At 38.3% G+C, this 26,877-nt stretch overlaps 1 protein-coding gene and 1 long non-coding RNA gene across 2 annotated transcripts in view; one reads left to right on the top strand and one right to left on the bottom strand.

Annotated features, from left to right (window-relative positions):
* Positions 1-10,314, top strand: part of LOC111916365 (uncharacterized) — a 30,345-nt gene extending 20,031 nt beyond the window's left edge. Inside the window, exon 3 of the long non-coding RNA XR_006188457.2 lies at positions 9,267-10,314. This is a non-coding gene — a long non-coding RNA (uncharacterized LOC111916365). The remainder of the gene's footprint in view (positions 1-9,266) is intronic.
* Positions 10,315-19,316: 9,002 nt separating this feature from the next.
* LOC111916364 (ABC transporter B family member 1) lies at positions 19,317-25,843 on the bottom strand. The gene is made up of 10 exons (XM_023912033.3): positions 25,332-25,843; positions 25,181-25,235; positions 24,891-25,066; positions 24,587-24,787; positions 23,688-23,947; positions 23,290-23,606; positions 22,913-23,136; positions 21,717-22,090; positions 20,915-21,629; positions 19,317-20,831 (listed from the first exon to the last, which is right to left on the bottom strand). Exons 1-10 carry the CDS (start codon positions 25,776-25,778, stop codon positions 19,545-19,547), a joined length of 4,056 nt encoding a protein of 1,351 aa, XP_023767801.1. The 5' UTR covers positions 25,779-25,843; the 3' UTR covers positions 19,317-19,544.
* Positions 25,844-26,877: the final 1,034 nt, after the last annotated feature.

Genomic DNA, 26,877 nt, shown 5'->3' with positions numbered 1-26,877 from the left:
TCCAACAGACCTTCACCCCTTTCACAAGTACTAGTGAAAGGTGATTTGGTCATCTTTCTAAGTAAACAAGATTCTCAAGTGTCATCCGACTTTAAGTCAAATGAATCCAAAACTCCATCCTTTTGGAGTTGGGCTATGCGCTTCTTGTTGACATGTCCAAGACGACAATCCCACAAGCATGCTTTATCCAATTCATAGGAAGAATCAATATTCAACACATTATTTCCTAAGTTATCTACAATCATCACAGTTTCATATATACCATTGCAAGGTAATGCTTAAAAATAAAATACACCATTACAATAAGCATAAATACCGCCATTTTCATTATTAAAGGATAAGGTAAAACCTTGTTTATACAAACTGTGAAAGGAAATAACATTTCTAGCCATACCGGCCAAGTAACAACAATTATTCAAATCTAAATTTAAACCATTACTAAGCAGTAAAGAATAAAATCCAATCTTGGTCACAGGCGACACTTTCCTATTTCCCATGATTCAGTTTATCTTCCCGTGCTCCACATCCCCACTTCTTTTTAGTCCCTGTAAATCAGAACAAATGTGAATACCACAACCTATATCAAGGACCCAAGAATTAGCATGTGATGAGTTATTAGATGGAATAGTGTAAACACCTGCAAAGGAGGGCTTGATCTTGCAATCCTTCATGTCCTGCAAGTACTTGGGGTAGCTTCTTTTCCAGTGTCCTATATCATGACAGTGGAAGCACTCTGCTTCCTTCGGATTTGAAGAGGGATTATCAGAACCAACTTTGGTTCCACTTGAAGAGGATCCATCAAGATACTTTCCCTTGCGGCTCTTAGAGGGAGTCTTCCTCTTCTTTCCCTTCCCATGTCCAATTACCAGAACAAGGGTAGAAGTAGTAGTAGGAGTAGACACAACCGACTTGCCTTTAAGGTTGCTCTCTGCAGTCCTAAAAGGCCTTGAAGCTTGCTAAGAGTGACCTCCTCGTTGTTCATATGATAAGTCATACGAAATTGATCATAACAAGGAGGTAAAGAGTATAGAATTATATATATGTCCAATTCTTCATCAAAATTGACATTCAATTTAAGCAAGCGGTCCACGGATCTCTGCATCTTTTGCAAGTGGGACGTGATGGGTTCACCATCCTTCATTTTGGTTGTGATCATGGAGGCAATGATCATATACCTCTCATGTCGAGCACTTTGATGGTATCTTTCCATTAAATCATGATATGTTTCATAGGGGTAGTAGTCCTCATAGGACTTCTGCAGCTCAACAGTCATGGTTGCAATCATTAGACACGACACCGTAGTCGCATCCCTCTCATGAGTAATATGTTCAGTGATCTGTTCAGGAGTAGCAGTGGTGACATCAATCTCTCTAAGCTCTTTATCTAGGACATATTCTTTGTCCTCATAATGAATAGCCATCTTGATGTATCGAATCCAATCATTGAAGTTCGAGCCATCGAAAATAACCCTCCCGCATAGGTTCATGAGGGAGAAAGAGCTTGAAGGGATTGGGTTGGAAGCATTGTTTGGGATAGACATTTGTAAAATAATAAGAACAACGTTTAGTTTAGATGATAATCCTTAATAACACACCCAACATGAAATATTAAGGCTAGGACCCAATACAATATTCTACAATTGCGAAGAGGGATGTCATAATCTAATTGTAAAATATTTGAAGGTAGGTAAATGACGATTTACCAATTTCCACCATGAAAAAAGAAATAGATTATTAAGTTTTAATTGGATTTGAAATTCCTAGATCTTTGAGATTCATTGAATCTTTTCAATGGCATGTTTAAATCTTGACTGTGCCCTTCAAGTTTATGACTGGGATGCCGAGGATCACAAACAAGGAGTGAATAACCATGCAAATTAGTTTGGTACACCCATTGTTCCAAATCACCTAATCAATGTGTCGGTTAACCACACACACTCCATTGATCTATGATTAACACCAAGTTACCCTCTTCCATACATTGTGAGTCCTAGATTAGTGTGTCGGTTAACAACACATGCTCCACTAACGACTTAACAAGGTGCAAAGTGTAATTCCATGGATTAGCACCATTTCACATTTTTCCTAAAGTAACTAAGATTGGGAATTTAATAAAAGTTTAGTTACTTTATATTTTTATCATTATACTTTTAATGAAGGAGAATTAATGTCCTATCCTACCCGTTCGGCTAACGACCCTCCACCAGTCAAGGAAGCAGTAGGTGAGAGTGGACACCCATTAAACTACCATTTTATAGGCAGTAACCTTATATTCCCCTTATAGACTGACTTCGTGAATGAGGCCTAATAACGGTAAGACCAACATTGTCTTATACATACATATATATATATATATATATATATATATATATATATATATATATATATATATATATATATATATATATATATATATTATTAAACTTGTAATATTATAAAGTATAAGAGCTGAATTTTAACTTTTAAAACTCTAGGGTTTGGAATTAAAGTTTTATTTAATGAGACTTTTCAAATTCCAAAACTTGAGGGAAAGTTTTGAAACTTGTCAAAACTCTACACATTCATAACCTATGAGTTTAATTTGATTTTAATGAAGAGACCTTTCAGTTTCCATAACTCGAGGACAGGTTATGGAGGTCACTAAAATGCATTTAATTCATTATTCTAACAACTAAAATTATCACATAATCTATGAGCTAACTAAACTCATAATCAAGATAATTTCTAGTCAACAATTTGAAAGAAATTTTGTTTATCATATAAAAACAACAATTATTTTAAAACTTTGAAAATTATCTTGTGGTTGGATGAGTACAAGAACTACCATATCATAAAAAACATTTCCAATGATCCAAATAGTTTGTGGTAGTGTTCCAAATCAAAACAAGGCCAAGAAACTCAAAATTTTGCACACAGAGCCTCCAACTCGTCAAGTACATGAATTGGACTCAGCGAGTTGCTCTGTTACTGAGTGGACTCGTCGATTCTGTTCATGTACCCAGCAAGTTCACCAGTCAGAGGCAAAAATTTCGACTTTTTCAGCTTTGAAAAACTAGTGAGCATCAAATATAATAGAAAACAATCCTAGTCGCTGATACCACTGTTGGGTTTTGAGCACTATAACACTCCTATAGTGCACATGCAACCCTAAATGCTTTGGATCTATGTTTTCTCTATCATACATGCATATTTTCAATTTTTCCAAAGCATTGTCCTAACTAGCATACAAATTGCCAATTGAATAAAACATCTTGATAGATGACATACCTTTTGAAGGACTTGTAGTTCTTGACCGTTGAAAGCTTGAGCACCCCAAGTGTGATGCCTCTAATGGTTCACAAACACCAATATGCAAGAGGATGATTTAAGAGAATAATCTATTTATCTCAATGAGAAGAGGCAACCGATTTTGGTCTATGGAGGGTTCTATCTATAGTGTTGGACATGCTAGGGTTACACTAGGTAAACCCTAATAACCCATGACTTTCCACATTCTCATGCTGCATGGGTTTAACCTCCATGGACTATCCATGGATTAGTTTAGCCCATAATCATGGATCATTCGCCCACACTACAAGAATGATTGATTTACATAATCAATCCTCATATATTTAATTAGTCTCTTTTAATCACAAAATTAATAAATTAATTCTTGATCAATACTAATTAAATAATTATGTATTAATATATTATACTTGTAATATATTAATGAACGATAAATAACCTTATTCTCAAAATCCATCCTATCAAATTGCACTGGTGAAGGCAACCTAAAAGGACCATGCTACAATCAGGTCAAGTAAATACCAGTTATAGTTATGGGCTTAGACACCAAATCCAACAGTAGTTACCACGTAAAGTTGCAAACTTTACGTGCATGCAAGTCATCCAAGGCTAAAAACACTTAATAAAAGCTTGTCAAGGGACTTAGAGCATGAAGGAGGGCCATGACTTGACAAAGTTGGCAACTTTAAGTCCCCAAAGGCCTTAAGATGTCCAGATCTAAAGCCATATCTTCATATCATGCTCAAAACCAAGAATGGTACCAAACTAGGCTAATAATGGCCATAAACTTTCATAGAAGAAGATCTAAGCAATGGAAGGTCAAGGTTTCGAGTTTATACCATAAAATGGTTGCCACAGTAGAGTAAACATCGGATCTATAGTCTCTCCTTTCAGCTATGTACCAAACACCTCAAGCTTCTTCACATAAACACCAAAAAGGCACCCCTTAAGCCCTCACACACTCAAAATGGGAGATGAGACACGATTTAGGATTTCTCTGGACAAAGGGGGTGATAAGGGAGGCTACAAGTGAGGCTTAAGGCCTTTAAATAGGGTACAAACCCTGGAATTAGGGTTTTCCTTTCTAGTGTCTACCTGTCGATTCGGGGCCTTCCGACTCGTTGAGTAGGATCTAAATCCCGTGTACTCATAAATGATCTCTACTCGACGAGTTGGAGCTCCCCCGAAGTCTTACATCACTTTCGCCCTAATTGACCATTAGTGAATGCTACGGCTCCCCCGTAGTCTTACAACACTTTCACCCTAACTGTCCATTAGTGAATGTTACGGCTCTTCCATTGTCTTACAACACTTTCACCCTAACTGGCCATTAGTGAATGTTACGACTCCCCCATATTCTTATAACACTTTCACCCTAACTACATGACCATTGCCCATGGCCCTATCGTTCATCTACCAATCGAACACTTCTCAATGTTGAGCACCCACACAGTCTATCCTCCCAACTGAACTCAAGTACAGAATGGAACCCAACCTGGTCCCCTTCCCCAAAGCCTACTATCTGACGTCAAGAAGACACGATCCAAATTTCGGGAAGTTTCCTGAACTCCCATCCTACAACATCGTATATTCAGTTAGCCCCTAAGGCCACCTTCCCTCCCCCGATGGGGATGTGAAATGTATCCTAGTCTCACACGCACTTTTGTCCTGAATATCTGAACGGTTCTCCCACATTTAGATTAGACTAAGTCCGCTCGGCACATGAAAATTGAAGGATTCCTAATTCTTCTTTCGTTCCAATTATCAATCCGTTGACGATCGGTGCCTAACAAAACTAGTAACAACACAATTCCTAAAAACCAGCTAACACTTCTTGAATCCCAACAACGCCAATGACTCTAGATGCTCAAACTGATATGACACTCAGATCTCGAAGTCCAAAGGTCAGATGCTCCAGTCAAAACTTTAGCAACAACTATATCTTCCTTCAGCAACCCTGAAACCCTACCAAGCATAGTTACAAAGTATACTAAATCCTAGTCATAACTCCCTCGTACAAGCCCTTGAACCAACCCCGACTACACTCCAGGTGGCATTCGAACACTGGGAATCCATGATATATATAAGGAGACGACCTCGTACTATTCCACCAAAATTCATGGTATGTAAAGGGCATATAACTCTTCTTGAGTATACATACAGCTCAACCACAACCATATATAAAAACCAACGATACGCTTACTCACGCTAATGCAAGATAACCGCTACTAAATATATGTAAAGATGGTAGGGAGGCAAAAGGGTACATAACTCGCACCCTCGCCTGCTGAAGTTCCGATCTCTCCTATCTGATTCTGCAAAGTGTGGCCCCTTTCTGCTCGGGCTCCTCCTCTACCATGATACAAGAGATCCAAGGAGAACTCAAAACCCTAACAGTCCTTCCACTAACTGGCTCACCACTGGAGCCGAGACCGAACCCTGGTCCTTCTTGTTGCGTGCTCATCCTCATTCTGCTCAGCAACTATTCCCACGGTCAAAGCATAACCAAGAATTCTCCTTCTCATAAGCTCCTTAGATTCTCCAAGACTCTCACCGATTCGAGTATGGATCCTGTGCTTTCAGTAGTACCCAATACTACCTTCCACACCTATTCATACTTTCCTCAGCAATCCTCCCGAATCCTCTAAGTCACTTATGGCACTGATATACTAAATGTCTGCTAATCAGCAACACGATATCAAAGCATCTCCTAGGCTCCCCCTAGGTTCCCAACTTCACATAACCGCCCCACTAGCTCACCGGAGCATATCCTAGGCTCTCCTAGGTTCCTAACCTACCCAGTCCTCAGCTGCTGAAAGATTTTCAGTAATGTCAACTAGCTACCTCATGAATATAGCCACATGTAGTAGAGATCAGATAATCCTTCAAGTAAAAGACTCATCCCTAGAACGATTGGACAAATACAAGAGTTGCACAATAGGATCAAGTCCATCACTCTGAGATTATCCATCCTGTGCTACATGTGACTTAGCATATTCACTTAGTAACTAGCTCACATCGCTAAGAGTCCTACAAAGCACAAAGCAAACAATATTCAGACAATGGAAAACTAACTAACATACTCCAATCACACAATTCTACCCACATATATAATTCACAATCCAGTGACTCCTATCAGTAATCTCATCCTAGGCTTACCCTAGGGTAATCTCTGACCCACAAATATCATAGAACATTCGGCCCACATACCACAACTCATGCTGTCCACATTCACCCTCACTGTCGGCTGCCTTATGCATGCATATTATACACAGAACAGGATATAAGGCCAAATACATGATTCTAAGGCTATAAGATCCTAACCGTATACAATTTTTAAAGCATACACTTAGCAGTTACCAATATCAATAATCGTTCTCATTATAGCATGACATCCAGTATCTCCGAGGCTACAAGAATCACATATCATGCCAATATATCGCTGACTACTCAGCAATAGCATGCAAGTCTACCAGCTCATACAATATATAAAGGCATCTCTCCTAGCCCTAACTAGCATGCGATTCTCGGATTCATAAATCATGTCATAACAGATAACATGCATGGGTATTCTAGGGAAACTTACTTAAGCTCGGTTGATTGCATGCACCACACCCTTTGTTGTCTTAGAAAACTTTTTCCTTCAAAACACTTTTCTTTTGAAAACTTTACAGATCCTCAGCTTGAGTTCAGACACCCCCGAAAGTATGTATGAATCCCTCAAACCAAGGCTCTGATACCAACTTGTAACGGCCCAAAAATCATAGGTAAAAATTTCATTCTTCAATACAGCCAAAACACCTATATCTTTAAATTCAAACATTCCAAAAACATGATTAATTAAAACGTTCATCAAAGTTCGTCCCAAAATCATATATTACGGAAACACGGATGTGTGCGCTATGATCAAGCAGGCCCTTTCTTTCTAAACCGATAATACCTGAAACCATAAACAAAACTGTTAGCATGAAGCTTAGTGAGTTCCCTAGTACATACCCCACACAATCCACATAACCACATAATCCATATCAGCTATAACAACTACATAAACCATATCTATCATATAAGTCATGCATATAAACATAGAAGGATGACGTGGGATTCCCCCAGGGTCTTACTCCATGATGCCATGGGCTCCCCCACATGGTCTTACACATAAGTTCCATGGGCTCCCCTTATGGTCTTTCGTTGGACAGCTATGGGCTCCCCCACATGGTCTGATATATGAGTGTCATGGGCTCCCCCATGGTCTTTACCTGGAATGCCATAGGCTCCCCCACATGGTCTTATAACCAAGTGTCATGGGCACCCCTATCATATTTACCTGGAATGCCATGGGCTCCCCCACATGGTCTTATAACCAAGCACCCCGAGGTCCCATGCAAGTATCACATAGACAACTAGCATATCATATAGCATATAACCAACTAGTATACCACATATCACTATATCAACTAGTGTACCACATAACATAAAATGGGCTAGCCTTGGTGCCTTCGACCCATCGGTATGGTGAGGAGACTCACCTCGAATGCAGAAGCTTCTGAAATGAAATCCTTAGTTGCTGCCCTGTCCATTTCCCTAGTAGTAAATACCAATCAATATACCTAATTAGCAATTGGGTTCCATGCTAAAATCCTTAATCCATAAATGGGGTAAAATAACCATTCTATCCCTAGCCCAGTATTATCCAAAACTAAAGCCCAAACCCAAAACTCCAATACTCATAGAAGTCCACCAATGGCCCAATTTTCTAAATTGTGCCCAAACCCTAGCATGGGCCTTACCCTAAAGCCCAATAACTTATTCCTAATCAAAACATCCCTCCTTAACTGGTCCAACGACCCACAAACCAAAATACAAACCTAAATAATAACCCAATAACTTATTCCTAATTAATAAGGCCCAATCCATCATGGACCTAACCCAAGAAGGCCGATTATCCAAAAAGACCTGAAATACTGAATGGTCAACCCTAGTCAACTCATAATCCAAGGTCAAAGTCATGGTCAAGGTCAACGCCCCGAGTTGACTTAACTCGTCGAGTTCCTTCAGAGTCCATCGACTCGCCGAGTCACCTGAGTAACTCGTTGAGTTCTTTAATGTCCAAAGGCCGAAAACTCTAAACCGAAATCTCTCGATCGAAATCTATTAATTAGTTCACCGAAATCACTCAAGATCCCAAAAACGGGAAAACCCTTCCCGACTCGTCGAATCCCTTCAGCCCTCTTCGTGTTCAGTCCTTTCCAGTGGAATACTAGGCTCCAAATCACAGATCAAACCACTTATGGTGTAGCTACCACGTAAAGTTGCAAACTTTACATGCATACAAGGCATCCAAGGCTAAAAACACTTAATAAAAGCTTGTCAAGGGACTTAGAGCATGAAGGAGTGTCAATACTTGCTAAAGTTGGCAACTTTAAGTCCCCAAAGGCCCTGAGATATCCAGACCCTATATATATATATATATATATATATATATATATATATATATATATATATATATATATATATATATATATATATATATATATATATATATGGAGATCTAAATATTTAGAAAGTTTATAAAGAAAAAAAATTATTGAAATTTAACATTTAATTTAATATTTTTGACTTTTTCATTTCATTTTTAAATTTAAACAAATAATATAATAAATAAACAAATAAAATAATATGAATCATTTTAGAAATTTAAAAATCTAAAAGAAAATGTTACATTAATGAAATTGATATTTATTTATTATTATATTTATAACAATTATTACATTTGAATATTAAGTAGAATTTAATAAATTAGAAAAAAAAAAAGACAAAACTTCAAAAATGGTCCCTGTGGTTTCCAGAAAGATCAAGTTTAGTCCCTAAGTTCAAAAAACCTCACAGATGGTCCCTGTGGTTTCAAAACTTTTAACAAATGATCCTTCCGGCTCACTCCGTTAGCATTTCACCGTTAACTCATTTTTTAATAAAATATTGCAGGGGTAATTTCGTCATTTCAGTTGTAACCTTATCTCTTTAAAAGAAATTGCATGTCCGATTTTTGGGCAAATCCTTTAGCTTCATCAGTCGTTCATCTCTCGTCCTTTCCACTATTGCTCGACCGTTGCACCCTTCACGACATCTAATCGCTTCTGATTCAAAGATGGTGACTTGCAGATGTGGGAATGAAGCAACGAAGATCACTTCATGGATGGATCGTAACCTTGGAAGACAATTTTGGAACTGTAGAAGATGTGGTTTCATTCGATGGTCTGATCCCCTTATGTGTGCTAGGGCATTGGTGGTGATTCCAGGTTTGATAAGATCAATGAATCGATTGGAGGAGAGGGTCGCCATTGTAACTGCAGAATTATGGAACTACCAGCTGATGTTGTTTTGTTCATGGGTGTTTTTTTTGGTATTATTTTAATCTCTAAGTATCTTGTCAAGGTTTGGATGGTAATGGAGTTTTGGTTTTTGGTTTGTAACCATTGTAGGGTTTTTTTTATTTTAATCGGATAGGAGTGTTTTTGCTTTCAGTTTATGTAGGTGGTTTTGGAATTGGTGTTGTTGTATTTGGTTTATGTATCAGATTAATGTGTAATGCAGTGGTAATGATAATGGTAATGGAATGTAGTTTGTTATAGTTCATTGTTCAATTTCTTGAATGTTTTTGAAATGCAATTGTTAAGTGTATTGTAAATGCATCTTGAAGATGGTTTTCATTTGCAATTGAAATGTACAATGTTATTAATTGATCTGTGAAGGGTAGTACACAAAACATATTAATTCATCACCAAAAAGTGCATACACACCATTACATTCAAAGTTATAAAGTTCGTAACACAACCATGATGCAAAGTTTTCAAAAGACCTACAACACAAGCATTACATGCAAAGTTTTCAAGTTCTTAACACATCTTCAAACAAGTACACATTACATAAGTTTCTAAATACCTACAACACCAACATCCTAATAACCACTAAAAATAGTTTTCAGCCCCCTCCAACTTCACCACTGCCTCCGTACCCTTTACATGTTCTGGAATTGTGCCCTTTGTTATGACACTTTGAACAAGTGACTGCTAAATATTTCCTGCTCAATCTACCAGCTTGGCTATTTGGCTCATCAACACCCCTCCTTCTCTTCTTCTTAGGCCTCCCAACCTACACATGTTGATATACTATAGTTAAAATTGAATTCATTCCATGTTCACATGTATACTATATTTTTGGTGTACTTTAAATACAAACCTGTGTCTTATGTTTTGGTGGAAGTAAAGTGAATGGGCAGTCACTTTTAGGCCACATTGTACGTCCATTCAATGGATCGATTTTATTGAAATACATGGCTTTCCATGTTGATAACCTATAGCAAGGATGGACCCATTCATCAACATGTGGGGCATTTTCACCATTTTCAATTTTGTCCCATATAGCACAAATAGCATGTCTACATGGGAAACCTGTAATCTCCCAAAACCTACAACTGCAACTTTGATCATTCAAGTTTACCACATATTGGTCTTGCCATGTGCTTGCCACTTGGTACTTCCCTGCCCAATTGTATTTAGCCACATACTTTGATGCATCAACCTTAATCTTTTCAAACAGTGTAGTTGCAGTAGGGGTTAGAAGTCCTTCACACTTATCTATTTCCTTTTGCACCACACATAATCTCTTCATGAGATACTCTCTAATATACTCTAAGTAAGTGATAATAGGTTTATCCCTACCTTCATCTAGCTTTGAATTGAATACCTCACAAAGGTTATTCAACAAACAATCAGTATGTGCCCTTCCTGAATAATAGATATTAACAGAAGACAATTACACATATAGTAAACACACAACAGGGAAGATTAACATTTCTCAATAAATTTCTAGAAACTTACCACTAAAGTGAGATTTAGCCCAAGTGTTTGCTGGGATCTTAGACACCCAAGCATGAGCCTCTGCATTGATCTTCTTCAACTCATCCATTGCTCTGTTAAAATGATTGACTGTTGTTGCTCTACCACACTCCCAAAGCTGGTCACTTAAGTCTTTTCCTTTCCTTTGTTTCTTCATGTTTTCCTGGATATCCCTCAAACAGAACCTGTGTTCTGCACTAGGGAATACCTTCTCCATTGCTGGTATTATTCCCTAAACAAAAGTCAATGTATGCAACATTAGTTAACCAAATGTATTTAGAAAAGGTAATAAAAAAGTTAGGTGGTACACACCTTTTGTCTATCTGAAATGAAGGTAAAGTTTGAATTTGGTCCCAGATCCAGATCTTCTCCTAACAGTTCCAAGAACCAGGTCCAGCTACTTGTTGATTCTGTCTCTACCACTACATATGCTACAGGGTATATGCCATTGTTTGAGTCCAACCCTACAACAGTTAACACTTGCCCAGGGTAAGGGCCCTTCATGAAAGTACCATACAGACCTAGAAAATCTCTTAATCCAGATTTGAATCCTAACTTCAATGCACCTAAACAGACATATATTCTTCTAAGAGTTCATGTGGTAACAGACAGGGAGGTTTCAGGATACACATCAATCTGAACTGTTGTACCAGGATTAGTGTTGAGTAGCTCCAACACATAATCCCTCAAAAATCCATACTGTACTTGGTAGTCCCCACTAATGATACGCTCAGCCATTGACTTTGCCCTAGCAACCTTTTGCAATGACATTCCTACCTCCAGGTTCTTGCACAACTCTTCGTGTAAAGCTTTCACTGGAATTTTAGGGTTACTCTGTATTTGTTGAACAATTAAGTTTGCTACGTATCTGGAAGTGCAAGCTTTAACCGCCCTTGTTTGCAGACATTTATGCTCATCCTGTACTATTTTCACCAACCAATCTTGATTTTCATTAGCCCTCGATATTTGGACTGCCCATGGACATGTACCTTTATTGGAATTTACATCTTTACCCTTGCACTTTGCCCTACTTCTGGTTGAGGGCCCACCACCATCAACTCCTGTAGAAGGCTTACTTATAACACCTTTACATTTCACCCTAATCCGGATTTTGTCATTTTTGGCTAGGTATAAAGACCTCCTTGTTGCTACAGCATGTGATTTCATGTAGTTTTTAACATCAACCTTGGTTTTGAAGTCCTGACCAATCTGAAATGGTTTAACATGAACCTCTCCATGTGAGCATGTACTTGACTTACTCAACTCTTTTAGCAGTCTCTTCCTATCATCCTCATGAAATCCTGCAAATTGATAATCATCAGTGGCAATAACTTCCAACTCATCATCAACCACTCCAATCCCATCATCTTTTGAATGATTGTTCAAGATTCCATGTTCATCTACATCAACAGCATTATGGAATTCACTCATGTCTACATCTACATCAAATTGTATGTTAGACTCATCCACATTGTATTCACTGTCATCAGAATCATCTCTACTATCCTCAGAACCATGGCCACTCTTAGAGTAGAAAGCCTCTCCACTATCATCACTCACCATACCCTCTAGATAATCCACTTCTGGTTGTTTTTCAAATGAAGTTTGAACATTAAACTCAGCATCATAATCAGCATAAAGTGAGTAATCCTCTACAAATGGTTCATAGTCATCAACTGTTGTAGTATTAGCTCCATCATCAGCTTGGCACCTTGGTTCCTGTACATGGTAAGTTCCCAATTCTTCTTCAGTTTCAACTGCACTAGTGATCACTTCTTCTTGAGTTTCAATTTCATGATTCACCACTTCCTTTTGAATGACATGACTTTGTTTACCTTGTGACCTTATAAATGGTAGAATACTCTTTGAGTAATCATGGCCTTCATCAACATCTAACACTTGTGACTGCTCATAATCAGGGTTCATAGACTTGTTTAGATCAAGCTTTCTACTACATGATCCTGCTTCTCTCCTACAAGGTTTCTTTCTATTCATTTCAGGTGACACACTATCAGGCTCCAACTCTTCAATAACAACTTTAGAAGGAGACTTGTAATAACTAGCTACCCTTGTCTGACCAGTTTCAATATACACCCTAATAAGTCTGTGTTTAGGGACATATGATACCATTTTAAGTACATCTCGATCATTACCTAAAGGCATTAAGCGATAGTCCAAAAGGTATTCAGGGATACAGAAATGGTAGTAAAGGGTTTGCTCAGTTTTGTACCCTAGTTCTCAAACCATGTCGTCAAGCTCATGAACTGAAAATAAATCAGTGTCAACATAATCTACGTATGCTACAACACCATCAACGTATTTCCTTCCAGGTGCTTTGGTGAAGACACCACTGTAGTGTATCTTCAACGTGAAATAGTTCTCATAACCTTCTGTAAACACAAAAAAAAAGAGTAAAATCAATGATTTCCTTACGTCAACACAATAGACCAAGAAAAAACAAGTTTTGTTGTAGTATTGTACCGTATGTTTTTCCTAAGTCCTCCACGGTTACAAATTTTTCTCGAAAACACCATATTGATAGCACCATTGCAATTTCTACAGCTTAAAACCCTAAATCCCAATTTCTGTTCTTGCTTCTATGATGGGAATGAACCCGATGACTAAACCTGTAACTGGTTATCTTCTTGGGAGACGGACGGGTAGTGATGTGCAAGCAAGTAATCATTTCATATTAAAGAGAGAAGGTTACAACTGAAATGACGAAATTACCCCTGCAATATTTTATTAAAAAATGAGTTAACGGTGAAATGCTAACGGAGTGAGCCGGAAGGACCATTTGTTAAAAGTTTTGAAACCATAGGGACCATCTGTGAGGTTTTTTGAACTTAGGGACTAAACTTGATATTTCTGGAAACCACAGGGACCATTTTTGAAGTTTTGTCAAAAAAAAAATGATAAGTGGGAAAAAGTTTTAAAAATCTTCAAAAATTACATGAGTCAAATACAATGAAAAGTTAACATGTAGTAAAAATGATTTTGATTTATTAGGATAGACGAGAGTAATCTCTATTTGTATTTTAATTTGTAACCAACATATAATCGCCAGAAATACTAATCAAAACTCATATGATCATATTTTAAAAAGCTGATACACATCAATTGTTTGTGTTATAGAACAATTTATATTTCAAAGAGATTATATAATATAACAAAATATTATTATTATATATGACAAACAATGATTTTGTGGTGCAAATAAGCTTCTATACTAGGGGAAATTAGATTCCATAAAGAATGACTTAGGACTAGGCAATCGAAGTAGGAATGACAATGGGGCGGGTTTGGAGCGGGACATGGTTTTCCAAACCCGCCCTGAAATTTTTCGGGTTTCTTATCGGGGCGTCCAATTGGGTTTCGGGTTTTCCCGTCGGGTTTCGGGTATCTTATCGGGTTTATAACAATTCATAAAAAAATCTTTATTATGTTTTAGGATACCCTGATGTCTTATAAAAAATACGTATTCTAGCCTCCCTTTTAAATTAAAAATATGATGGATCACTTTATTAAAATAAAATGGACGTTATATTGAAAATTATTTGATATAAGTTTAGTATAATATGTCAAAACATAAATAATTGTTAATAACTAAAAAAATTATTTGATTTAAGTTTAATGTAATACGTCAAGACATAAAAAATGATCATTCACACCATATTTTTAAAAACTAAAAAAATTGTCCACAATATGTATTTTATTTTTGAATGCGTGCAATTAACATCAAAAGGATTCGTGTGTGTGTATGTGTGTGTGTGTGTGTGTGTATATATATATATATATATATATATATATATATATATATAATCGGGGCGGGGCGGGGCGAGGAGAACCCACTCCCTGCCCCGAACCCGATAAAAAACCCGTTACCCGACCCGAAATGATCGGGTTTCGGATTTCTCCGTCAGGTTCAGACTTTTTTGCCATCTTTAAATTGAAGACAATCAAGAAAAAAAATCTTTTTTTACGCGTCTTTTAGATGTAATGGAGTAGGAGCGGTAAAAGCTCAACAATAGTGATATGAAAGATAATATTGCCTCGGCAACACCACATCCGCCCCCCGACATGTCTAAAACATCGATACAATTCAAATATTTTGAAAACTGAAAAATATAGTAAAAATGAATAATACTTTCATTCAAAATTTTACCAACGGAACATAATATAATATTTAAATACATTAAGTTCATATTTATTTAAAACCTTTCGATTCTTTCATTGAATGGTTTCGATTCTTTTCACTGAAAAGATAATATATTGACAATTATACCCTTGATTTAATTTGCAAATAATTTGTAAAAATAATATATCGACAATCATACATATATAACATCTCCAACAATTAATTAGTTTAATAGGCTTATCATTACAAAGCCCGAAATACTACTTTGCAGCAATCAAAACACTCTCATTGGCCTCCACTCCAACAACATCAAACCCTAATGTTGTTCAAGAAAATTGGTGCTTTAAAATGTTGTATTGTACAACTATATAATCCATGAATTGTTGTGTATGGCAAAAAACTATTGTTGTGTACGAATCACTTCCCATTAACAAAACACTACCACCAACCCTAAACACAAAACTCGTGGAATAAACTTTTGTTGAACTCACACATCTGAGACGTGAAGCATTCAAGAATATACCAGAAATCATGGGATTCAATTGTGAGTGAATTACCAAAATTGTTACTTCATACGTTATGTTCTTCAATTTCTTTAAACTTTACAAGTCTAAAGTTGTATTACACTCGCCATCATTAAGAATGATAATAAGAGAGACCTGTGATTGAATCAAATTAGACATTCTTTTAAACCTCAATCTCTTATGCAGATTTTTATTTGATCACTATTACTTGCCAATTCAACATTTTCAACAACAAATTCACCAACAAAGGCGTCAAATCATCTAGCTATATTCACACGACTAACACATCATCTTCATATGTCAAGAACACGTGTTTTGGCGAAGCGTTTTTAAAGGAATCGTTATTATCTTTATGTCATGTTTATCTTATTCTAGACAGGCTTCTGATCCAATAGGATAGGCTAGTTTGTTACATCCTTTGTGGCTATTTATTTATCTTTTCTGACGTAACCTATTGTGACGTTTTTTGCATGAATGAAACATAAACTTTTCTTCAAGTATAAGCTAACTTTCTTTATGGTATCAGAGCGTCGGATCCATACATAACCAGAGTTCCAATGGCAGGAGACAAGGCGGAATCGTCTGGTGATGACAAGAAAAACGAGATAGATACAAGCTCTCCATACTACATTCATCCATCCGATTACCCCAAGCAGATGCAGGTAAACGATGCGTTGAATGATAGTAATTACGGAGAGTGGAAGCAAGAGATGATGAACTTCTTGCTAGCAAAGAACAAGATGGGGTTTGTGGATGGCACAATCAAGAAACCCGACGCAAAGTCTTCCTTGAACTTGGCTTGGACTCGAGCCGATGCGATGATAAAGGGGTGGATAACAACAGCTATGGAAAGAGAGATACGCACCAGCGTCAGATATGCTAACACGTCATCTGAGATTTGGCGTGATCTAGAAGAACGGTTCGAGAAAGAAGGAGCACCTCGAGCCTACGAATTGAAACAAAGCCTCAATGCCTTGCGGCAAGGTGGTGCATCTGTTTCAACATATTACACCAAGTTGAGGACTGCTTGGGATGAACTCCAAACCGTTCTTCCTAACCCTCGCTGCACATGTGAAGGGTGCCACTGTGGGATCGGCAAACAGCTCAACGAAGTGAAAGAGAAAGAGAGATCCTATGAATTTTTGATGGGGTTAGACAATGACTTTTTTGTGGTTCGAACCCAAATTTTAGCCATGAAACCGACACCATCGTTAAGCACTATCTACCACCTGGTAGCCAAAAGTGAACAACAGCGAGCCATTACAGGCAACTCCAAAAGAACCAGAGTAGAAGCTGCAGCGTTTCAAGCAGATTACAACGGACAGAGAAGCTCCAGACAAACTCCAGCAAAGACGAACTCGACATCGGTCAACAAGGTGATCCAGAAAAACCATAAGGCAGAAAACGAAAGAAAAGAAAAGTGCTCTCACTGTCAACGTGAAGGGCACAGTAAAGAAGGATGTTTTAAACTGATAGGATATCCTGATTGGTGGCCCGGCAACAAAGAGAAAACGAAGCCCAAGGCAACTTGTGTGGAACTAGAAACGAGCCTCGTACCCGGATTAACTGACGAACAATACCGGCTCTTTGTCGCTCACTTTCAAGAAAATGGAAACTTGACAGGAAATAAATCTCACCCACGAGCAAACATGGCAGGTAGAAATCAATCTTATAATGGTTGGGTTGTCGACTCAGGGGCAACCGAACACATGACGTGTAGAGATGATTTTTTGGAAAACAAAAACCCAAGCCCTAAAGAGACACCTGTAGTCATCCCCAATGGCGACATGGTGCCTGTTACGGGGGAGGGAGAACACACTCTAAATGGGGGTGTTAAAATTAAAGGAGTTTTGCTTGTCCCTAATTTTGATTACAATCTTCTTTCGGTAGGGAAGCTCACTGATGAATTGAACTGTGTGGTTTCTTTCTTCCCTGGTTTTGTTGTAATGCAGGAGTTGGGGACGAAGCGCTTGATTGGAGCGGGTGACCGTGTTGGAGGATTGTATCGGATGGGGTCAACGAAGCCAAGCAAAGCTCTACTAACGACATTTGAGGTTTGGCATAAACGCCTAGGTCATCCATCCACCAAGAAGATTTCGAAATTAAATTTTATTGATGTTTCTAAAGACAATAACAGATGTGATGCTTGTTTTAAAACTAAACAGCCACACTGGGATGCAACTTTACGTGTTTTACGTTATTTGAAGACCACAATCGGACAAGGTATTTTGCTTCCAAACGATGGGTCTACTAATCTAGTAGCTTATAGTGACTCTGATTGGTTGGGATGTCCCTATTCGCGCCGTTCTCAAACAGGATACTTACTTCTCCTTGGAGGAGCTCCCGTTTCTTGGAAATCCAAGAAACAATCGGTGGTTTCAAGGTCTTTCGCTGAGGCTGAGGCTGAATATCGTGCAATGGCAACGACAGTGAGTGAGATCCTTTGGGTTCGTTGGCTACTCACTTATTTAGGTGTTGTCATTAATTCGCCTACCACTCTCATGTGTGACAGTGAATCTGCAAAGCACATAGCACACAATCCAGTTTTCCATGAGCGCACGAAACACGTGGAAATGGATTGCTACTTTGTTTGGGAAAGGGTGGAATCAAAAGAGATCGCTCCCGTTTGGGTTCACACCAAAGATCAGCTGGCGGACTTATTCACTAAACCACTTGGTGCGGAACGACTGCAATCTCTCATGGTCAAGTTGAACATTCGTAATCTTCATGCTTCAACTTGAGGGGGGAGTAAAGGAATCGTTATTATCTTTATGTCGTGTTTATCTTATTCTAGATAGGCTTGATCCAATAGGATAGGCTAGTTTATTACATCCTTTGTGGCTATTTATTTATCTTTTCTGATGTAACCTACTGTGACGTTTTTTGCATGAATGAAACAGAAACTTTTCTTCAAGTATAAGCTGACTTTCTTTAGTTTTGGAAACACACTTTCGGATGCAAAGCCATGTCTGGTTATTGCAATCCGTCTTCTAGTTTCTTTCTATCCCGGTATCAGTAGTAGCAGTAGCCAGAGGACGAATATAAATGCATGATGGTGGATTAAGCGGAGATCAATAAAGAAGAGTGTCTCTGGTGTGTGGAATGGAAGCAATTTTGGGATCTCTCTCTCTCTCTCTCAAATACATTTAAATGAGGGACATAACTGACAATACATTAATTTCTAGCTAAAGGATAAAAAACTACAATGAAAAAATCAACTCCCTTATCTAAATACCAATCCGTTGAGACATTAAAAATCCTCCAAAATAAGTATCTTCGAGAGATCAAATCCATCCATTGAAGTAAAAGATACAATCTTTGTTCTTTTATTATATTTTCAGAGGTAATCGTGTTGACAACATTAACTTTTCATCATAAATAAATAGGATCATCATTTTAGGTTGGAAACGCACAATCTCACCCTTTATGTAATTAAAAAAACACGAAATTGTACATAATTTTTTTAACAGCCATATTTCAATAAAAACATCCACGTGCACAATGGAACTATATCGGATACAAATGCCAATTACATCACTATTGATATTAATATTACTAAGCACAAAATGGTACACAAATACTATCACTATTGATATTAATATTACTATACCATATGATATTAAAAAAAAAAAAAAAAAAAAAAAAAAAAAAAAAATTCAAAAATCAAGATGTCGTATGATTAAAATGTGACAATCTTAACTGACTACCCTTCTAGCCGTTTAGAACCCGATCCCGACCCCGACCCTGACCCCACTGAAACCATATCCACCACTTCCCCATGTGAGAATCTCTGCAACTGTATCATTTTAGCGTAACACCCATCCGGGTAATTCTTCAACAGATGCGAATGCGACCCTTGTTCCCCCACTTTCCCATCATCAATAACAGCAATCACATGAGCATTTCTTATAGTCGATAATCGATGTGCCACCACAATCGTTGTCTTCCCTGAACAAATCCGCTCAAGAGCCTCTTGAATACACTTCTCAGACTCCATATCAAGCGCACTCGTGGCCTCATCCAGCAACATCACCTCCGCTTTCCTCAAAAACGCCCTAGCAATCGCAACCCTCTGTTTCTGCCCTCCCGATAACTGCACCCCTCTTTCCCCCACAAACGTTTTGTAACCATCGGGTAAAGAAGAGATGAATTTGTGGGCATTCGCGTGGGTGGCAGCCTCGATAATCTCGGATTCAGTTGCTGATTCGTGCCCATACGCAATGTTTTCATAGATCGTGGTGGCGAATAGACACGGTTCTTGTGGGACCACGGCCATGTGGCGTCGTATTGATTTTAAGTTATATTTTCTTATATCTTTTCCATCTATCATAACCCGTCCCGAAGACGGTTCGTAGAATCTTTGTATGAGTGAAATTACCGAGCTCTTTCCACAACCACTCGGGCCCACTAGTGCCAGAGTCTTGCCAGCCCGAGCTCGGAGACAGATATCCCGGAATACCGGGATATCTGGGCGAGACGGGTAAGAGAAGTCGACATGTTTGAGTTCGACTTCTCCCCGGAGACGATCCGGGACCGGGATCGAGTCTATCTCATCGGGCTCGATCTCTGTTTTTCGGTCCAGAAGATCGAAAACTGACTTCATGGCCCGACCACCTTTGATGAAATCAGGAGCTAGGGTTAGGGTTTCGGCGGCACCGTTGGCTGAGACCATGAGAACCATGAACACGCGGATCGTTTTTGAGAAATCAGAGATCCCGTGTTTCACGAGCCATGATGCGTACCAGAGACCGATCGCGTAAGAAGCATAGAGTAAAAATTGAGCCACCCCGAACCCACTGCCGGCTATCTGACCCTTCCAGAAGCATCTATGAAGTGGCTTCTGGAGACTTATTGTAAACAGATTGACGATTTTAGCCTCGGAGTTGAACGCAGCCACTGTTCTCATGTTAGCCACCGCTTCCCCGGCTAACTGTGTTGCCTTCGCGTGTGCACCTTCTAAGTCGCCGGAAAATCCTTGCATGAACATTTTCTGTTTACAAAAAAGGAAACGTAAGCATGAAAAATTCAACCTGCCGGAAAATTAAAAACATTAGTGCCCAATAGCACACAGACCTGCAAAACGGTGGCAGCCACCACCACGGGAAAAACAGCAACAAGAACAAGAGCGAGCCGCCACTGGAGAACAAAACCAGCGGTGCAGGCCACCAACATGAGGGCGGAGTTCTGCATAATGACTGAAATCCGGTCACCAATAGCTGACCGGACATTATTAGCATCTAGAGACAACCTGGCCGCGATTCTTGAGCTCTCGTTCTCCTCTTGATCAAACCACGCCATTTCATTCTTCAAAACTGCAGCCAGCATCTTCTCTCTGACTCGTTTAGTCAAATTTTCACCAACCACATCCCAGAAAAAATGTTGTAAAGTGTTGAAGATGAGTGCAGCTGATGACACCCCGATTAGAAGATAACAATATTTCCCGATTTCTTTAACCATATATTCATGATCGGGATTGTAGTATACACTCAGGACTGCACTTAGAACGTAAGCAAAAAAGGCACTGAGGGACCCACAGATCACGGACCCAACCGACCCGATTAAAGCGTATGTCCATTCGGGTGAGTTCATTTTCGCTAGCCGCCAAAAGGAACTTGCTTGTTCCTTAAATGGAAGCTTCTCGTGACGATAACTAGGGTATCCACCTTCGATTGATAGACTAAAATCGGAGGTTGAGAAATCCGACAGCCGCCGGGAGTACGGGGATCGCCCGTATGATGAGTTGCGGGTGATTATTGGTGAACTCACTGAGTTCCTTGCACTCGAAGGCCTAAAAACACAGAGAAAGAACAAGAAGTAAATAAAACAAAATCGCAAAAGGTGATGTACACTTTGACTTTTAAAGTCAAACTTCTACCTGGCGCTACTCTTTCTTGCATTATTCATGGCGGTTTCATGGGCGATTTCTTGCATCTTAATAAGTTTAGCATATGCACCATTTTCGCCCTTTGCAAAAAGCTCATCATGAGTTCCCATTTCCAAAACACCACCTTGCTGCAAAACCACCACCACATCCGCCTTTCGTATGGTGGAGAGACGGTGGGCAATTACCAGAGTTGTCCTTCCGATCATAAACCGGTCCAAAGCTTCTTGAACTAACTTTTCCGATTCAGAATCCAAAGCACTCGTTGCCTCATCCAAAAGCAGGATCGCCGGATTCTTTAACATTGCCCTCGCTATCGCTATTCTCTGTTTCTGTCCACCGGATAACTGTAAACCTCTTTCCCCAACCTGCAGATTTATTTTTTTCTAAAATGAGTAAATTGCATAAACGGTCCCTGTGATTTGTAATTCATTCTTATTTAGGTCAAAAAATATATTTTGTTAAATTTGGTTCTTATTTCAAGGTTTTGTAATGATTTTTGTCATAGAGACCAACACCATCTCTTTTTCTTTTTACCATAATTTCAGGATTTAATCGAAGTAATAAAAATTAGTACTTTGACCAATACCCCACATCTTTTTTTTTCTTTTCTTTTCTTGTATATTTAATCATCTAATCTTGCATTATTTCCTTCATTTTTGATGGTCAAAGGGTTCCCTTAACATGCTCCTGGTCAAACTAAATCTCTGATCTTGTTCTTAATTATGGTTTACTTTAACTTTATGGATTATTTTGATGTTGACTTTTTGGTCAACCTCTCAATTCTTGGTAGCAATGGATCTTGCACATGCACTGTTGACTCAAGAAGCATGTTGTACCACATTTCATTAATGGATGTCCTTATAGAAAGCTTCACTTCACCTCCCCCATAGTTTTGACTTTTTTGAACCAAAAAGTAGGATCTTTTCTTGACCAAATGGGCCATTCAATTAGTTTTGTAAAATGTAATAATGTAGCAAACCAAAAAGTAACCAACTTTCTCAAAAGAAACCCACTCCCCCTTCCCATTCATCATTTTTTTCACCTTCTAGTGTAAGTGACAATATTTTACCCCAAACACACTCTTCCCAAGTGAGGCCCACATGTAACAATTACATCAACAAAAAGCCAAACATATGGATCCCACTCAAAATCACCAAAATACCCTTATGCAAAAAAGATCCACTCACCTGAGTATCATAGGCATCGGGTAATTTGATAATGAAAGAATGAGCATTGGAAACACGGGCAGCTTCCTCAATCTCAACCATGGATGCATCGGGTCGACCCAAAAGTATGTTTTCTTGAATGGTTGTAGCAAATAATGCTGGTTCTTGACTAACTAATCCAATTTGTTGCCTTAACCATTTCAATTTAAGTCCTTTAATGTCATGCCCATCAAGCAATACTTGTCCTGTAAAAAGTAAACACAAAATAAAGTCCTACAACCATTAAGGGCAAACAGAATTGTCAGAGACCAAACATGGTGTTGTACAGTATGCAATAGGAAGTTGTACGTAAAGGTATGTTGGTTGGACTGAGTTAATGAAGAGTCGCTATCGTTTACCTGAAGTGGGATCATAAAACCTTTCAATGAGGGAAACCACCGTGCTTTTTCCAGAGCCACTGCTTCCGACCAAAGCAATAGTTTTACCAGCAGGAACACTTAAACTAAAATTATTTAAAATTTTTACATCTGGCCTTGAAGGGTATGAAAAGTCGACATTTTTAAGTTCCACAAGCCCTGAAACAGAGTCTAACTCCAAACCCGATTCAGAATTTCGGTCAACGCTCGGTTTGTGGTCAATTATTCGAAAGATTTTTGCTGCAGCTACTCGGGCTTTTGCAAATGCAGACATACTTGGAGCAGATTGGCCTAAAGCACTGTAATTTTTTTAAAATTGATTAGAGAAAGGGTAATGTTTTAGGATAATTGTGTGAATTTACACTAAACAGAGGACTTACAGTCCACCAATCATGACGGAGAACATGGTGGCAATGGCGAGACCTCCATTGGTGTGATGGTGTCGAACAAGATAACCTCCATACCATAGAAGAAGTGCGTAGCAACAAAAGACAGTGAAATACGTTGCACCTAATCCGAATCCTTTAGAAAACCCACTTTTGTATCCGAGTCTTTGTGAGATTTTTAATGCTGCTGAATAGGCTTGTAATGCTCTTGATTCACCCACATATGCCAAAACAGTCCGAATTTGTACGATGGTCTGCATATTTGGATAAATTAAGAAATACCCAGATGGTAAAACACGGTTTCTTTTATTACACACAATAATTACATGACTTTAGCTGCAGTCCATCAGCACCCATATGGAAAACAGATGGAGAAAATTAACTTTTACTTAAATTCAGCTCAAAATCAGGAACACCCAGATAGGAAAGGAGAGGAAATCTTTTTCTTGATTTAGCTCATGTTCACGACAAGTAAAGATAGAAACACAAGAAACAAAAAAGTTATATCTTTCCCCTTGAATTCACCTCGAAATCAGCAATACCCATGTAGGAAAACAACAAGAAGAAGAAAATTTTGTTTGCTTGATTTAGCACAAGTTCATGAAAACCCAGATAGAAAAACAAATAAAGTTTTAAACTTTTTTTTTTCTTGAATTTAGTTCAAACTATCAACATCCAGATAGAAAAAGAAAGAGGAAAACTTGGTGTTTTCTTGATGTCTTGGATTTCATAAAAGATTCTGTCATCCACCCAGATGACAAAAACGTTTTACATTAAAATATGTTAATTAAGCAATACCGAGACGATGAACAGGGAAAATTTTGCTATTGGCCTAAAAACCTAAGCTAAAAGGGGGAAAAGATTGAATAAAAATTAAGAAAATGGTGATTCACCTGTTCAGCAATATTTCCAGCTTGTGAAAGAGCTTCATGGCTTTTAGAAGAGAGTTTAGCTAATGTGGTGGCGTGAATACCTCCGATTACTGCAATAAGAGGCACTACAGCTAGTGTTACAAGCGCCAATTGCCAAACTGCTGTGAATCCCACCACAAAACCAGACACAAATGTCGCCATATAGTGTATAAAATTCCCCAGCTGCCATACACACACAACACCAAAACACACAGTTAATTTAAAAAACAAATGAATCCCAAAAAGAACTTGAGAAAACGATAGTAAGACTTGTGTTTTTGTTTACCTTCTCACTAATGGCATCTTGAACCATAACAGCATCGGTGTTGATAGCAAAGACAACATCTGAAGTTCGGACTTCTGTGTCGAAGAACTGGATGTCTTGACTAAGTGCAGCTTCTAAGTATTTGATCCTCATTTTCGTCGATTGTCGCTCTCCTGTCCACATCCAACATGATATCTCTGCAAAAATTAAAACACCCATGTCAATTTCTTTTTATTCCTTTTCAAGAATCTTTAAGAAAGAAACACTAAATTTCAGAGTTGAAGAGATGAAGTAGAATATAGATTACAGACCTGCCCATGAAGATGCCCAAATTGCAGCTCCAACCACAAGAAAGTAGAATGCGTACTGGATAACAAAACCCATCAAGAAAAGAGAAGAAGTTGAATAAAAGAATGAAATCTTTGTGAAAAAAACGATTCGGGAAAAGAAGAAAGGTGTTACCTTTAAGACTTCTTGAGACATTTTATCGATGTTATTGGCATTGGACCCAAATGAATTGACAAGATCAGCAAAGAATCTGAGAAAAATAGGCAAAGAACAGCCATGAACGAAAGCACCAACTGTTCCAATACCCATCAATACATAATCCAATCCATCTGCAAATCTAAACAGCTCTCCGAACCCAACTGTTGGATCACTGACGCTTTTCTCCTTCTTCTTCTCTTTGTCTCCATCATTTTTACTATTTTGCCCCTCGGTTTCCATTTCTAATCTTCTTCTCTGTAGGCTATTTTGAGCTTCTTTGTCTTCTTCACTGAGTGGGTCTAAGTTGGGATTTGGATTTGGGATTGGTGGGTTTTCAGATACAAGTTCAAGACCTTGCATTTCAGACCATCTCCACTGCTCTATGTCTCTCTTTATCTCCTCTTGGGATTCTTGTGATGGCATTTTTTTTTTTTTTACAATTCTCTCTCTCCTCTCTCCTCACTCCTCTCTCCTCTCTCTATGCATAGAATTAATGACTTTGGAGTCCAGTTTTATTATCTTTTTATTCCCTAATTTAATTTAACTTTTTCTTTTTTCGTAATACCAAACGAACCTTTGCAAAGTGTGCGAATGCCAGGAGGGACACGAGGGAGTGGTTAACGTAAATAGCCTCTATTAGATAATCCATTTTTTTTTTTTATAAAGTGTAACATAATAAATCGTAAAATCCACGTCAGCCACTTGGTTCCTTACTTATTAGGTTAGAGGGGTGGTGCTACCGAAATCACATTCTCTTCATTGTCACGTAAGCACTACGTCATTTTTACCACAAAAGTACGGTTCATTGTCACACCCAAGGAGTGGTGCCACATTTTATTTTTAAAAAATAAATAAATAAAAACTTTAATTTCTTCCCATCCAATCACAAGCCACGGCCATTTTCTGCCGCACTGCAGTTTGAACCGCACCCAGGGGGCGGTGTTCGCTACTTATGTGGTGAAACCGCACTCCCTGGAACCGCACCACACCCTCCAGTATTAGAGCATCCACAATGTATGATTCAATAAAAGAGTTGAATGAGGTGACATTTAATGGATTAAACTCTATCATTATTGGATTTCATGTTGGCATTCAATGGCCATTGAACTCTTCAATTGAAAAAAATGAAACCTTTTAACTATTAAATATATTTTTTATTGAACTCTATAAATGTATTGTAGTAAAAATTAATATAGATTTGTATAGTAAGTAGAATGATTATGTGTCCATCCATTAAACTCTAATAAGTTTGATGCATTGTGGATGTCCTTACTACCGACAATGTTACGATTTTTTTTGAATAAAATACAAAGATTAAAATGGTCGTAGATATACAATACTATAACCGTTTAGTAATATGTTTACATAAAAGATTTTAATTGGAGAAATTTCGTCAAATAACCATAAATTGTGTGTAGGGGGGTTTAACAATTTGACCACGAAAATCAAGGTTTTGTAGGATGACCACAAGATCCGCAGATGGTGCTCTGCGGATCAATTAAGAGGGGGGGGGGGGGGGGGG

This window comes from Lactuca sativa, chromosome 2 (assembly GCF_002870075.4).
Source record: "Lactuca sativa cultivar Salinas chromosome 2, Lsat_Salinas_v11, whole genome shotgun sequence".
NCBI classification, from domain to species: Eukaryota; Viridiplantae; Streptophyta; class Magnoliopsida; order Asterales; family Asteraceae; genus Lactuca; species Lactuca sativa.
The sequence above is the reverse complement of the archived record's forward strand: the minus strand, read 5'-3'. Positions and strand labels throughout refer to the sequence as shown.